This window comes from Bos javanicus, chromosome 25 (assembly GCF_032452875.1).
Source record: "Bos javanicus breed banteng chromosome 25, ARS-OSU_banteng_1.0, whole genome shotgun sequence".
In the NCBI taxonomy this organism is placed as follows: Eukaryota; Metazoa; Chordata; class Mammalia; order Artiodactyla; family Bovidae; genus Bos; species Bos javanicus.
The window spans coordinates 22418391-22433795 of record NC_083892.1 but is presented as its reverse complement, the minus strand read 5'-3'; the positions used below and the strand labels follow the sequence as shown (position 1 = coordinate 22433795).

Here is a 15405-nt window from a genome sequence, read left to right as displayed (position 1 = left end):
GAAAGTGAAAAGTGTTTGACCCTTAGCGACCCCGGGGACTGCAGCCTTCCAGGCTCCTCCATCCATGGGATTCCAAGCAAGAGTACTGGCCTAGATGGATACTAACATAAGACAGATATGCATAAGAGGTGCTATTTCAGCACAAAGCCTGGAGGAGGCTTCTTGAGAATGACCCTTGAGCCCAGGGTGAGGTATAAGATTGGACTGAGGAAGGAGATAAACATAGGAGGCGCATTACAGATAATTGTGTATTTGCAGAATGAGCGAAGTTAGTTACCCAGTCCCTTTGTCCTTAATTCTAATGCTCCCTTCAATGTACTCCCTCTTCTCATGTCTGTTTCCCTCTTTCTCACTCTGGCTCCTTTAAGTGGCCACGCGTTTCAGCTTTAGAGTGATTTTTCAGGCACAGAAGTTTTCCTTGACTGCTCCATGCCTGCTACTGCAGCTGTACCCTGCTCCCCCTCTCTCGCTTGGGCTGTCAACCCCCAGACATGCCCGTGTGGCAGAACTCACCAGGCTATCCTGTCTCTGAACTTTTCTCACGCCACCCTCTCCATGTTGTTCTTTCTCCAGTCCTTTGGTAAACTCTCCAAGACTCGGTTCAGAGGAGCCCCTGTTTAAAGCCTTTGTAGACCTGCCACACCCATGGTTTGTTATTCCTTACTCACTTTTCCAATGGAGTTACATTCTTATACTGTTTATCCTTTTATATGTATTAATTCTCAGAGCACCTGTCACAGCGAACTAAAGTTGTTTATATGTTTATTTTTGCTACCAAACAACGAGCCCCTTCAGGGCAAGTACTTTTACTTGCATACTCAATCGTGTGCACGTATGTACACGTGTATCTATGGACTCCAGGTGGTTGAGCACAGTTCCTGGAAAGAAAATATTTCATTAACATCTACTAAATGGATAAGAAACCATCAGAAATCAAGTTTTGTTTTCTTTTAATGGTAAAATCTTTAATCCCTTACATTAGATTAAACTGAATAAATGTTAAGTAGAATATTAAAACAGTAAAATAAGAGCAAAAAACTAAACGACCATCTTAAGAGGGAATAAGTAAAAAAAAATAAATGTGTACTCTGACCTGTATTTTTCACAATAGCACAATAAAGGTCTTATTTTGTTTTAACTAAGATTCAATAACTAATAAAGCACTTTTTTAATAATGAGGAAAGGTTCTTAAGAGAATTTAGCTATGAAAATATATATTTAAAAATAAGGTCTAAATTTAGAATTTGACAGTTTTTAAAAAGTCAGAATATAAGAATGTATCTTATACCATGTTTGCTGGAGTTTTGATCCAAAGATGTGTTCACAGAAATGCTGTCCACTGTAGTCCACTTCCTTAGTCTTGACTGTGGCTCTTTAATACTGTTCATATCCATATTTACATTCAAGTTTGAGTTCAAGCCTAAAAATAGATAACAATTTAAAAAAACCACTTTATAAAAATATAGCACATTCTCCTTATGGTACCACAACTTTCATTTTCTAGAAAAACGTATGCCGTTAATCTAATGTTTTCAATCCTGTCCAATGTTCCTTAATAAATATCCTGCAAACGTGGCACAGCCAAATGATTACAGACAAAGGCAAGGCAGGCAGGACAGATACTCTGGGCTCCTGACCAAGGTCAAGCAGAAACATCGTCTGAAGAAAGAGCCTGGCTAGGGTACCAGAGAAAGCAATACACAGAAATTCTAAAGAGCTAGCTAAAACTCAATAATATACATTTTTAAACCACAAAACTGTCAGTACTATACTTGAATTAACTGTGGAAAACTACTCTTATAATTTTGATTATTTTTAAATTCCTTGGCAAAATAAGAGAAAATTCTAAGGCAGCCAAGTATTTGTTTAGCTACTAAAATATATCTCTTTAGGAACTTCCCAACAGTACCATGCATGAAGAATTACAAATGATCATGTTCAGTTGCTAACTTTTGCTAGTAACAATTTTCAACTGCCTTAGCCACCAAAGGACACTATTATTTAAAAGTAAGACTGTCCTGCTGTAAGTGCAGGACTGTACCTAAGGGCAAGACTTTTATATCCCAAGGCACAACTTGATTTGCTTGTGACACATATCGGCCTTAGATATTCTCTTGGAACAAAGATGGAAATTTCTATCTTAGTCACTGACCATTAAGACAGTATTTCTTGAAGTGTGATCCTGGGGACCATGATCTACAGAATAATCTGAGATGCTCATTAAAAATGAAAACTTTCCAATTCCCTGCTTCTGCTGCAGGGGGCACAGGTTTGATCCCTAGTTTGGGAACTAAGATACCACAAGTCATGCAGTGAGTCCAAAAAAAAAAAAAAAGAATTGATGATAGATGTTTTCTTTAGCTGAAGTAAGCACAGGGTAAGAAATTAAAAGCATATAAATGGGCACACAATGAAAAGTAAGTCAAAACAAGTTCTTAAAAAGTATGTGAGGTTCTATTACTTCTCTGCTTAAATCTTTCCAGTGCTGAAATCCACACTAACATTCCGCATGCCATCAAAAAAAAAGGAAATAAATTTAAAAAAAGAAAACTTTTCAGCAAGAGCCAGAATCTTTGTTTAATACATCCAAATGGTTCTTAATCTAAAGTTTCAAAATAAATGGTTTTTAGATACTGGGTCTGGTGGAGAGTCCATGTGATACTAGGTCAAACTTAAGAGTTTAATAATATAAATTCGCTAATATCACCCCATTTGGAAAAAGTAATTAAATTTACTGCCCTCTGGACTCACCATTTAGACCCAGTAGTATGAAAGCTTTTTAGGTAAAGGTTTAGACAATAAATATCTTAGACTCAAGTCGGTCACACAGCCCGAGTGTCTTTATGCAACTCTGTTGTAGCACAAAAGCAGCTAGGAAATACATAAACAAAAGCACATGGCTGTGTTCCAATAAAAGTTTATTTACAAAATCAGGCAGCGAGACAAATTTGACCAATGGGCTGTAGTTTGCCAGTGCCTGATTTAGACAACAACACTGGCGCTTGCCTGGGTTAAAGCAGACTTCCTTAACCAGGGAAAAGTCTCTTGCTCTAAGGCCAGCCAGGATAAGAAATTGCTTATTTAGAAACTTTTCTTCTCAGTGGCCCAATCTATATGCTCAGTATGTAATCACACAGTGAGAGTCACTTCCTTTCACTAGTGAGACCAAAATCTCTCAATGTTCACCTGAGTATTCTTTTATCACCATAATGCTGTCTCTGGGAGGACATGGCTTCTATGGTATTCGCCTAACAGACAAAGGAATGTAAAAAGACTGCTAACAACTCCTAAAACTCGAAGTTCCATCAATGTCCTAGCTGAGTCCATAGCGAAACCAGGGAGAGCTGAGTCATGTATCAGGTCCAGCCAACATGAAACGGGAGCAGGGATAACAGCAGGCCCAACCTCCGCCCACAGCCTAGAACATGCCAGTTAACTGAACATCTTCAACAAAGTTGGGCTAGTAACCAAAGCAGCTGGTTTACAAAAGAGAAAGAAAAAGGGAAACAAACAGGGGGTGAATGATCAAAGGTCAAAAGATATTCAAAGGCACGAGAAGAAAAGGGACCTAAGGAAGAAGACACATAAACCTGAAATTCCCAGAGGAAACAAAAAACCTGGAGACGTAATAAGAAAAGAGGGCTTGGGGGGAAGCAAATGTAAATGCAATAAAAGCAATTTCTTCTCTCATCCCTATTTTTTACATTTATGCCAGTAATTTATTGTAAACATTTAAACAATAGTTAAAATTTCAGATGTGACTGTTCCAAGCAGCAAAGCTCAAAATTTCTCTGGTGTGCTCTAATAATTTCAGTCCTCCCCTCCCCTTCATATCTTATAATGAAGATACCCGAGTCTTAAAAAGAAATATATGTATGTTAACTCATTTCAAATGAGCATCTGACTCTGTGACCCCATGGACTGCAGCCCACCAGGCTCCTCTGTCCGTGGGATTTCCCAGGCAAGGATATTGAAGCGTGTTGCCATTTCCTTCTCCAGTGGATCTTCCTGATCCAGGGATCGAACCACGTCTTTTGCGTCTCCTGCACTGGCAGGTGGATTCTTACCACTGCACCACCTGAGCATGGACTTTGTGAAATGTGTGATTTTCTTGAACAGAGAGAGACATTCCTGAAGTAAGAAGAGAGGCAACGCTAGAAGCAGTGTGGCCACTCAGAGCCAGAGCAGCTAAAGAACCACGTGGCGCTCATGAGAGAAAAACTGGACAGGTCAGAAAGCAAGAGGTCAACCTGTGATCACCAAGCACCAGCCCAAAGCTTTGGCCAAGGAGAAACCCACCTATAGGGAAGTTGCTGAAAGCATTTATTGGTGATGGCCCTTTTTGCAGCTCAGGTGTAGTGTGGGGCATGACATTTTCAAGGAAAGACTTCATGGCTGGCTGATGGAGTGACTGTTGCTGAGATGGCGGAGTTTGTTGCTTCACCAACAGGTTTGGATCAAGTTGACGAGATTGTTGCATCATCTGCTGCTGCACGCTAAGAGGTCGACCCTTAAAACGACAAAATGATTGGGGAAAGTTGGGGAGAGAAGTCTTTACAGATACCTTCGATCCCCCCTTCATTTTTTAATTCAGTTCCTTCTCATCAGGAAGGTGAAGAATCACTGTCCACCAGTTAATAAGACTTCCAGGCAGACAGAAGACTTAATGTTTTCCATTATATTTTAATAAAGGCATTTCAACTGCCTTGTCACAATGGAATTGATCAAAGTGGAGTGTGAGCAAAGCAAGGGGAAGGTTCACACCTACCTGCTGGTCTTGCTGCTGCCGGTTCCCAGAAGGCACGCTTCTCTGACTCTGCGCCCTTTGCTGCTGCGCTAACAATCGCTGGAAGGAAAAGTGCAAACAGGTTGTGAGCATCACATCATCACAGACAAGCGTGCCGCAGAGTGACTGTGGCAGAGGTACCTACAAAGGCACGGCTCCATCTAGTTGATGTCAACACACCCTGCCTCATCCATATCATCTCTTGTTTGGACTCTCTGGCCTCCAGCCATCCTGGTGAATTGAGTCCTTTGCTCAATCTATACTTCCAGTTCATCAGGTGAACGTTTCCCAATCACCCTACTCCCATGGCCACTCCAGACTTGGCTGGGCTTGCTCACACCGCATCCTGCCCTTCCAGTTTACCATCTGCCTTCACTTAGAGACTGGAAGCTCCCTGAGGGCCACGACTATGCCTGCTCTGTCTACTGAAAAACACTGCACAGACTCGAGTGTGGCGTTTACAGTAGACAATGAATGTACACTGAATAAGGCTGTTATTCTATTCTACTTACCTGTAACTGGGAGATCTGAGAAAGCTGGTTTAGTTGGGATAGCTGGTTCAGCATGGCTACCTGTTGAGGGCCAAAGAGCGGATTCAGGCCACCGTTGTTTGGTGCATACTTCAGCAATGAAACTGGAACCTGAGGATCACAATGGTAAGTTAACTATGTTGATAAAAGAAACTCAAGCTCACAAAACATACTATGTGTTTTAAAATATCAGTAGAGCAATTACATTTGTGGATTATTAAGGTGGGGTGGGGGGGAGGTTGTTTTTTCTAGCTTCATTAATCTATTGTTCCCATGTATTTTCATGGGTTAAGTAAAAAGTGACAGTGATAAATCCTTAGCCAGTCAATTCATACTGCTACTGTCGTCCTCCCCTCAAGGTATTTTATGAAAGAGAATGATAGATTTGAGATTTAAATTGTCTTTGACTCATTTGCTCCACCCTACCCTCATCCCTTTTGTAATAACTCATTCAGAATTAGCTGCATCTCAAAGTGGCCAATAAATAATCCGACGACCAACCAGTCATCTCACTCAAATATCAATTTCTTTGAGGTTCTACTCCAGGTGAACAGTACAGAATATAGTGGAAAAGCTTACTTACCTGAGGGGAGAGTAATGGAGGAGGCACTTGAGCACGGAGACTAGGCTGAGATGAACTGAGAGGTTGTGCTGGAGGCTGCTGCATGCCCCGGGGTTGTGCTGCTGTGTTTCCAACACCAAACATACTGGGATTGCCATTCTACGGAAACAAACCACCACCACCAAATGACACTGGGATTCTTCAGGGACTAACATCCCATTACCACACACTGTAATTCTGACTTAAACACAGCAACTACATGTAAGAGAGCTCTTATTACTTATACAAATCAACAGAGAGCCTGAAATACACGTGTGGACTTACCTGTCTAACAGAATTCAAGTTTTGCATACCCAGCCCTGCTATGGAGCCCAGGGCCTGGTTAGGTAGTGCACTATTTGAAGGGGGAAGCTTCATGCTTTGACTGGACATAAACTGCATGTTTTGGGATTCATCTGCTACAATGCCATCCTGATTGGACAGACAGAAAGACGTGCAACACCAGCCAAGCAAACAAGTGGAAGGGAGAAATCATTGCAGCAACAGGAGAGAAGTCACATGACATTCCAGCATCAACAGGAAACAGGTAGAAAACAGAAGAGATCAGATTAGTGTTAATTCTAGAGCACACAAAAAGAACCAAACATATTTCACGGGGTTAAGAGGAAAATATAAATAGGATCCCTGTAATCAACTGCAACATAAAAGGACAATGAACTATAAAAGGACAATGAACTACAAGTCCAGTAATATTTGGAACTGGGTTATATAACCCTTCATATTATATTAAATGTTCTAAACTGTTAATGAAAAATTATGCTATTAAGTGTATTGCTTTCTTGGCCACAGGGGTAAAACAAGACAGAAAACAAACAGACAACTTACCTTATCAAAATAAGGACTGCGGTCCATGGAAGACTCTTTGGAAATCTGAGGCCGAGAACCAGGGCCTTTCCCGACCGTTCGATTGTAATCACCAATATTTAGGCTATGTTTATCTATCTCCATTCGTTTGTCTTGTAACATTCCTAACAAATGCAGGAAATTATGTCATCAAGTAGGAAGAGAATTAACCTACTTAGTTTCAGATAAATTTACAACAGAAAGAGAAATACTCACTTCCAAACCAAAATGACTTCTGCCTTGACATGTGAAAAATGCACTAGCACTTAGCAAATCTTATAGTCTTCACAAGTTAAGTTTAGCAGACAGTATTATTTTATTGAACCAAATAACTTGAAACCAGACTAGTAAACAGAAAGGTAAAACATCGCTGGTCATCTCAAATCTGCTTAATTTTATGATAGCAACATAGTTTCCAGTAACCAACAACAGGAACAGCACCACGACTAACCATCACCCAGCAGATGCTCTCAATGTGCCAGGCACTGCTGTGAACACGCATTCTCATTTAATGCTGATAACTCTACTGTCATCACCCCATTCAGCAGACGGGAAAGGTCTCCCCTCCCTAAGGGCTTGCTCTGCTGACTTCTCTGCAGTAAATACGACCTCCTCTCATGGTATCCCTGTGTCTAGCAAAAATCTGTGCTTGAAACAGCCAGCTCCCAGGCTACCATCCTCAACAAAGCTCTAACTTCACACCCTTACCATATTATGCCTCCTGAGCCCTCCTCTCCATAGCTGAGCCACTTCTGTGTGTTTCTTTGATGTTGGGATGTACTCAGTACGTTCAAGGTCTCAGTCTTTCAACTCTCTTCAAACTGGCCTCCCTTAGGCTTATTCACCATCAAGGTGACCCTCAAATACCAATGTCTACTCTGACTTGACGCCTGTGCTCAGTGGCACATCTTCAACTGCCTGCTGGGAACCGTCACTTGAATGCTCCTTCATCACTTCTAACTGGACAAACCAAGCACGATACTGCCCTTCGATCTTCATGGGGCTCAGAGGCAGTGTCTCTACTTTCCTAGCACACAAACTTGAGTCCTTGGTTTTCAACTTGTTAAAATTGCAGTCCATTTCCTTGTTCCTTAGGCTTCATCCTCAGATCTCACCCACAATTTCTTTGCAACTGCTGTCCTCCTTTGAGAGAGCTGCTGCTGTAGCCACCACCACGACACACCCACCTTTACCACCCTCGTTTTAGGCGAGTGGAAAGGAAAAATTTTTAACAAAGGGAAGTACAGTTGCTCAGTCATGTGACCCCATAAACTGTAGCCCACCAGGCTCCTCTGTCCATGGGATTCTCCAGGCAAGAATACTGGAGTGGGTTGCCATTCCCTTCTCCAGGGGATCTTCTCAACCCAGGGATTGAACCTGGGGCTGCTGCATTGCAAGCAAATTCTTTACTATCTGAGCCATCAAAAGGAAAGTATTCTTCAATAAGCATTTGCAACAAATTCTTCCCTGTTCTCTTTCCCTCTGTTAATTCACTGAAACATCCAAGATAGCCATTTTCAACTCTTTTCCTCACTTTTTTTTTCCCCCTCACTTTTGACATCTAACCTAGGCAACTCTTCTCTCAAATCTCTAAGTTGTTCTTTCCTAAAAATCCACATTATTTCTGCCTACCTAATAAAATCTTTTTTAAAAAAGTAGTGTGATACATCCTCTCCCCAAACCATTCCTCCAACCATTCGGCATCACTTCAGAAACCATCTGAGCTCCAAATGTGGCAGCCTTCCCTTGACCAATTGTATAAAAAGGCCCTTAGCTCTTGGCTAAGTTACCAATGACACTTCTCCTAACCTCCAGGGTCAAATGCATACCAAGACAATCACTGGTTCCATTTCTCCTCTTTCCTTAAACGCCATTTTTTGCCCCTGGACTTTGTTTTTGGTCCATCACTCCAATCCTCTTGTCAACCCCTCCTTTTGTTAAAATTTTAAATTTTTTGGCCATACCATGCAGCTTGCAGGACCTTCCCCAACCAGGAACCTAGGCCCATGGCCGTGAAAACGCAGAGTCCTAACTGCTGGACTGGCAGGGAGTTCCCTCCACAACCTATTTTTGAAGCTGTACTACCACTAATGTCTAATTAATTATACTTATTATCTCCAGCCCTACCTTTTATAAACTCCACACCCAGATTTGTTTTTACTAGTTACTGGATATCACCACACGGTTTTCATAGCAACTTTGAACTCAGCAATCTTGTCTGTCCAACCCATTATATATTTCCTATCTCAAACAATGGCCAGTCACTGGTTCATTGTCTCTCAGCTCCAAATTCACCCTTGTTGACTGCTCTCTGAAACTGTATCTGGGCTCTACATTTTCTTCCTTTGCCAACTGGCACTGAGGTTTTATCAGCAAGGGGCACTGGAGAGACGCTGCAGGCAGAAGTTTTGCCTACTTGCTCTTGGAGGCTCTGGCAGTGCTTCAGCTTCTCCTGTGCCTTACCCTCGCAGTTCAGGGTGGTGAGCCTCACTCGAGGCCTTCTCCCACCATTCCCAAATACCTCCAAGCAGCTCTGTAGCAGAGTGTCTATGGGGACACAGCCCTCCATGAGAAGCTTGTCCCAGCACCCTAGAAGAGTACACTGCCAGCAAGTTCCAACAACACAGCATCCCAGCAACTTCTCTTGCCATTCAGTGAGTCATGCAGGAGGCAGAGCCTTGTCCTCATAGGAACAGACACATATTCTGGATATGGATTTTTTTTTCCCCCTTACCATCCATGGTCTCACAGAGGCCTTATCCATCACTCCTCACAGCACTGACTGATCAAGAACTCATTTCATAGCAAAGAAAAGACTAATAACGCGCTTAACTGGTCTTACCACAGACATCACCTGAAAGTAGCTAGCCAAACTGAAAGGTACAAGTGGTTACTGAAGACTCGGGTGCAAAGCAAGCTGAGGGCAACACCCTAAAAGGATGCAGCAAGAGTCCAAGGGTGAAAGCAGAAGTGGCTTCTCGCACCACTTCACCCAGTAAGCGACAATTCTGCGTGCTATCTACTGCTTCTCTGTCTGTTAGCTGTGCAGGCCATTTTCTTCTTTCTCTTCGCTTTCTGCATTTTTAAGCTGCTGAAAGTTGACTTTTACAATTTAGTCTCTAGGTTACTTCTTGTATCAGCTATTCATATATGCTTAGGAGGGCCTGTTGTTATCTCTTCCTCGCCAATCCCTCACCAATCTAACAGTAATTCTGTACATCTGTATTAAACTTTGCCTGTTCAAATTACTGTATGGTCCCTCTCCTCCACCTGGACTTGGACTACGCCAGGAACACCACCACCTACACAACTGTCCAGACGAGGCGGCTGGGAACCATCTCTTACCACACCCTCGTGCTCATCCTCTGTACCACACTGGTTCAAACAAATTATCAACTTTTCCTGATTCTGATCCCTGTATCTCCACTGAATTAAGATTCTTCCCACCAACTGTCTTAGCTTAGAGCTATGAAAATTCTCACCAGCTACAGCAACAAAATTTCTAACTGGTTTGCTATGTTTAGTAACTTTTAGTCTTCCTCCACTGCTAATGTTTTCTGTCCCAAGATTTTCGATCTACAGCCATGACTGTTTTTCTAAAACATAAATCCACATCATTTCATTCTCTTGCTTACAATTCTTTAATCTCTTATTTTCAGAATAAAGCTCAGACACCCAAGTGCCACATGATTTAGAACCCACCTAGTTTTCTAGCAAATCCACCTAGGTACAGCTTTTACTACCACCACACTCCCACCACCATAGTCAATTTATATCTATCTATTCTTCAACTACATGGAACTACTTGCCATTTCTCCAATATGGCTTCAGATGTTTCTGTCATTGTATCCGGGCCTTTGTAAAAAGTGTTCCCTAAATTAAGAAGACTGTCTCATCCAACCTGGATAACTCATTCTTGACAAGACTAAATCTGCAGTAACCAAAGACTAACAGTACCATTAGCTTAGATTTGCACAGTGATTTACACTTTAAAAGGCACACCAAATCGCATAATCCCCACATTCTAATATACGCCAGAGAACAGGAACACTGAGGCAGAAACCCAGAGCTCCCTCTCCTGGTTGAGGTCAATGCTTTTTCAGTTGGATTACGTCACAAGTGAGTCTCCCCATCAATGATGAATATGAAACTCAAGTTGATTTAAGTTTTTCTTACCTCCAGAAAGGTCAATCTTATTGCTCTGTACATTTTCTTCCGGCGAGTCTCTCTGAAAAAGAAAAAAGTAGCTTGTTAGTTGAGCTTAACTTGCTAACGAAAATAAAAGTGAAGTATTTTACTATTTCCTTATTTGTGAAATTTAAGTGGAACATAAAACATGTTAGGCAATGTTCATTGCCTAACATGATAAAAAATAATAAAAGAAGATATGTGATCAGTATTTTTAGCTGTAACTATAAAAATAAAGAACTCATGGAAAATTTTATTCTAACCTCAGCATATTCATAATGACTCAGCAAACAATTAAAGAAAACAAAAAAATGAAATTAGAGTAAGTTTATGAACCACCATTAAAAGGGGAGCAGGTTGCTGAGAAAACATACTTACCGAAAAACTGATATTTGAAAACTGCTTAACAAATGGATTTATCCATGCTTCTTCTTGTTTGTTTCCACCTTTCATCATTCCCTTTGTAAAATAAAAGAGCAGAAAGATGCCATGGCCGTCTCTATTTATCTGGGTATAATGATGGATTAATTAAACTTCAAGACAATTCCCAACTCTCATTTTTAGCCAATAATTTCTCCTCCAACCAACTCTTCTCACAGAGTTGTTAATAATTAAAAATCAACTTATTTGATTTTCAACTTCCTTTGCTCCAGTCCTCTGGTATAGCTGTAATGCACAGAGAAATCTCTAAGGGCAAGCAGTCAGAAGGAAAAGACAGAAGCAAAGGGCCTTGATGACCCACAGAAAGTAAACAGGTCCTCTGGATAATGGAGAACTGTTCATCAGACAGTTTCCAATGTACAAGTGGACTGTGTTCTAAAAAATTAATTATAATTTGGATTTGTAGAATTCTCACACCAAAGCAAAGTAAAAATAGTCACTAGGCTCTTAGGGTAGTCCAAAGAAACCAATTAAAACCATAATTTAATTATGCTATGTGCACTGTACTGAAAAAAACACCATATGTTTCCATACGAAAGAGTATTTTAAAATTCCAATTTATGTTGCCAAGAACACAATATCCCCAGCAGCAACTAAAGCTGGGATTCTTCCTACTCGGTGTTGGCTTTCCGTGGCTGGTTGGGGTATGGAAGGTACGGAAACCACTTGGAAACATGAGCTGAGAGAACAAATGGTCCATGATTAGCAGCTTGGTAGACAGGGAGGCTGGAAGCCATAGAGACCAAGGCCGCCCATAAAGGATCACAGAACCATTCTCAGCTTGTTGCCATAATTTCCCTATCCCGTTGCTACTACCTGTTCCTTCTGACTGCGGAACAGAACACAGCTTTGTAATTTCCCCTTGAAAGCAGGTCTCTGAAGCAAGCATCTAACCCTTTCCAAGGTTTGTGAAGTTGACTTTGATTCCTTTTCCTCTTTTACCCCCACCCCATACTTAACTGGTTGCTAATATCTGTCTCTTTAATCCCAAATGTCTCTCACATCAGTCCCTTCTACTAAATATTTATTTCTGCTTCCTAATTCAGGCCGTCCTTTCTAACCTGAATGAATGCAGACGTTTCCTAAATGAGATCACTAACTTTGGTCTTTCTTCCAATTTTAAAAACCAAACCGATGCTGCCTTTTATTCAATTTGATTGGCTCCATACATTATGCTAAATAAAGTTCAAATTATCTGGCATCGTACTGTAAACACTTTAGTATCTGCCCCTAATCTAACTGTGGAGTAGACTGTCACCTCTTTCCCCCCACATTCTGTATTTCGGGCTACCACTTTTCCTAACCCATCCCACTCCCAGGCATCTTCGAAACTCAAGCTAACACTCCTTAGAGCACTGCTCACACCCCCATACGGAACCCTGAGCTCCCTGAAGTATGCGCTTATCCTAGTGTTTCTGAACCCCCAGCACTAAGCACAGTACCTGGCACACAGCAGAGGCTAAATAAATATTTGCAGTTGCTTTCTAAAAGATTTTTACTAGTAGAAACAAAGGAGAAAGAGTAAAAAGGCTACACACCCTTTCCCTTCTCCTTTTTTTGCCACTCAGACCCTGTAAGGAAAGACAAAGTCACAAAACAGCATGGTCCAGTGGGAAGAACACAGGGTTTGGAACTGGAAGACCTAAACTTAAATCCTTGCTCTGTCACTTACTAGTTATGCAACTCTGGGCAAGCCACCACCTTTTCCAGTTTCAAATTCCTTATCAGTATTCTATCTCAGAAGGTTATGAGGATCAAATGATTTATGTAAAACATGGGAAAACGATTCATACACTATATGCTGAGGCAATAGGGAATTGCAGCCCAATGAAGAAAAGTCTTAAAAATGAAAATGGCAGGTCCTAGACTTAGAATCCCAGGTTCAAAAGGGAGGGACCCTGGCCATGAGCTACTGGTATCTGACTTCTTAGGTCCCTCAAAAAGAATTCATTCTCAAACAGGTTGGAAAGGATATATCAGAATCACCTGGGGGGACTAAGCACATATTTTGAAAATGGGCCCCAAGAAAATCTGACACTAGTCTTCTCAAACCTGGCTCTGCATCAGAAACATTTGGAGAGCTCGTTGAGAACAAGAAACTTGGTTCAATTTTCAAAACAACAGCAGGCCTAGAGTATAGGAAATTATACTTTTAACAAATGCCTTACAATTCTGATGTAGAGCCAGGTCTGGAATAAGGTTTGTCCACATAAAAGCAAAACCAAACGCTCTACTCATTCCTAGGGATTTCCATCCCAGGACCTTACTGAGTAGAGAAGGGACGAAGATGGGGGACGAATAAGGACCACGGTAACTCTGGGTAACGCGGAGGTTCGGGGCTCCAGGCGAGGAGGTGAAATGGGAGATGAACTGGCAGTGGGACAGGAGGAATCAACATGTAGATTTGCCCTTCTCTTCATCCTCCCCACTGCAGGTACCATCCTGGGGTGAGGGGTTGTCCCAGGTAGCACTGGTGGAGGTGGGGCAGAGATGTCAAGCTGTAGAAGTGGGGAGAAAGGACCTTCCTGTGGTCCTAGGTCTCTCTAGATGGCTGCCCACACAGGAAGCTCTACCCAAGTTGGGGACTGCCTGGACTATACTGACTGCCATAAACAGGCAGGCAAGCACGTTATCTTCTGTGGGGAAACTACCTTTGGAATTTAAAGTTTCAAGGGCTTTGCCCTTGAAATGTTTACCTTCGAAGACATTTTCTTTGTATATGGTGGCCAATTTAAAGATGAATTAAGCTCTTGAGATGAATTACTATTCCACATTCCAATCTCTACATCTTCTTCCTCTTCCCAGCCAGTGGGGCGATTTCCAGGCAAGGGCATATCATCACCACACCAGCCGTCTTGCATAGATTTTGGCCCTGATTGTGGATTTGTGACAAAAAGAAACATGCTATAGTCAAAAAGTTCTTTCCAGAGGATGAGCACTCATTAAGGGGGCAGAGCTGGGGGACAATCTAAAAACCCTCTTTTATTTCCCTTCCCAGGTTTGCATGGCAAAAATGTATGTAATATACTGAGCTAAAAGCTAAACAAGAATTTAAGTTTAGTAAAATTTTCGATAAAACACTTCTCATGCCTTTACAAATCAGAGGATTCCTAAACATGGGACATTGGTGGCATTCATGTTCGTATTTGCTTAGGAACTCAAGGATGAATGGAACTTTTAAAAATTCATCTTAATACATATTTTTAAGGAGAATGGCCCAAAAGCACAGCATGCAGGTCAGAAGCAGAAAGTATCTCATCTCTATACTTGGTCTTTGGAATCCCTAGAAGAATAGTAACAATGTCTGTCTGAATATTAAGGGTCCTTCCTGAACTCTGCTCATTATCTGTATAGTATTTAGGGGCCTGTCTGGTACCTGAGCCAGACCGCTTGGATATGTGTCTCCATGACTATTATACTCAGTCTCTTGTGCTGGATAGCATGAAAGTTGCTTGACAATTACGATAACATGTGGGTACATTATCAACGTCATAAACGTTATCCAATTACTTAATTATAGTCAATGAATCACCAGTGCTATCCAACGGAAACCAGCAATTATCAGTAACTTACCAGATTTGCTTAACGTTTGTGGACCAACAGAGCTGGAGCCCCACGTGGATGTGCTGGATGCCGCAGCAATGGGTTCGCCCCAGCTAGGCCCACTGTCTACGGGTTTACCCCAGGCTGAAGTACCATTATCCACAGTTGTGGCTGGAGTTGAAGTCTCCCCCCAGGGCTCACCCCAGCCTTTAGAAAGTGTGGGAAAAGAAGTCATCAGCAGGTTGAAGGGGTAATAAGGAATACTTGGGGAACAAAAGAAGACCTTCACATTTGTGTATTAAATAATGATGCTGTGATGGGCAAAAAGGATGGCTTCTGTTTTATGTAAAGACGACAAATAATTTTCCATTATTATAATCTAACTATACTTTTTTTTCACCTCTTCTTTCAGAACTGCCCTCGAGGTGCACAGCAGATTCTTTTGAATAATC

The 15405-nt window shown here is 41.6% G+C and overlaps 1 protein-coding gene across 9 annotated transcripts in view; it reads right to left on the bottom strand.

Moving 5' to 3' along the window:
* TNRC6A (trinucleotide repeat containing adaptor 6A) overlaps positions 1 to 15405 on the bottom strand; it is a 96748-nt gene that overhangs the window by 15965 nt on the left and 65378 nt on the right. For 5 of the 9 annotated variants that reach the window (XR_009733520.1, XM_061401457.1, XM_061401452.1 and 2 more), the window contains 12 exons: positions 14984 to 15160; positions 14107 to 14282; positions 12949 to 12981; positions 11348 to 11428; positions 10958 to 11009; positions 6764 to 6906; positions 6203 to 6349; positions 5900 to 6037; positions 5299 to 5427; positions 4769 to 4846; positions 4300 to 4510; positions 1289 to 1420 (listed from right to left, as the gene is read on the bottom strand). Coding sequence is in view for 8 of the 9 variants with exons in the window: in XM_061401457.1 (XP_061257441.1) it covers positions 1289 to 1420; positions 4300 to 4510; positions 4769 to 4846; positions 5299 to 5427; positions 5900 to 6037; positions 6203 to 6349; positions 6764 to 6906; positions 10958 to 11009; positions 11348 to 11428; positions 12949 to 12981; positions 14107 to 14282; positions 14984 to 15160 (1497 nt within the window). In the remaining variant the exon portion in view is untranslated. The remainder of the gene's footprint in view (positions 1 to 1288; positions 1421 to 4299; positions 4511 to 4768; positions 4847 to 5298; positions 5428 to 5899; positions 6038 to 6202; positions 6350 to 6763; positions 6907 to 10957; positions 11010 to 11347; positions 11429 to 12948; positions 12982 to 14106; positions 14283 to 14983; positions 15161 to 15405) is intronic. The other 4 variants (XM_061401454.1, XM_061401459.1, XM_061401453.1 and 1 more) reach the window with 3 other exon arrangements.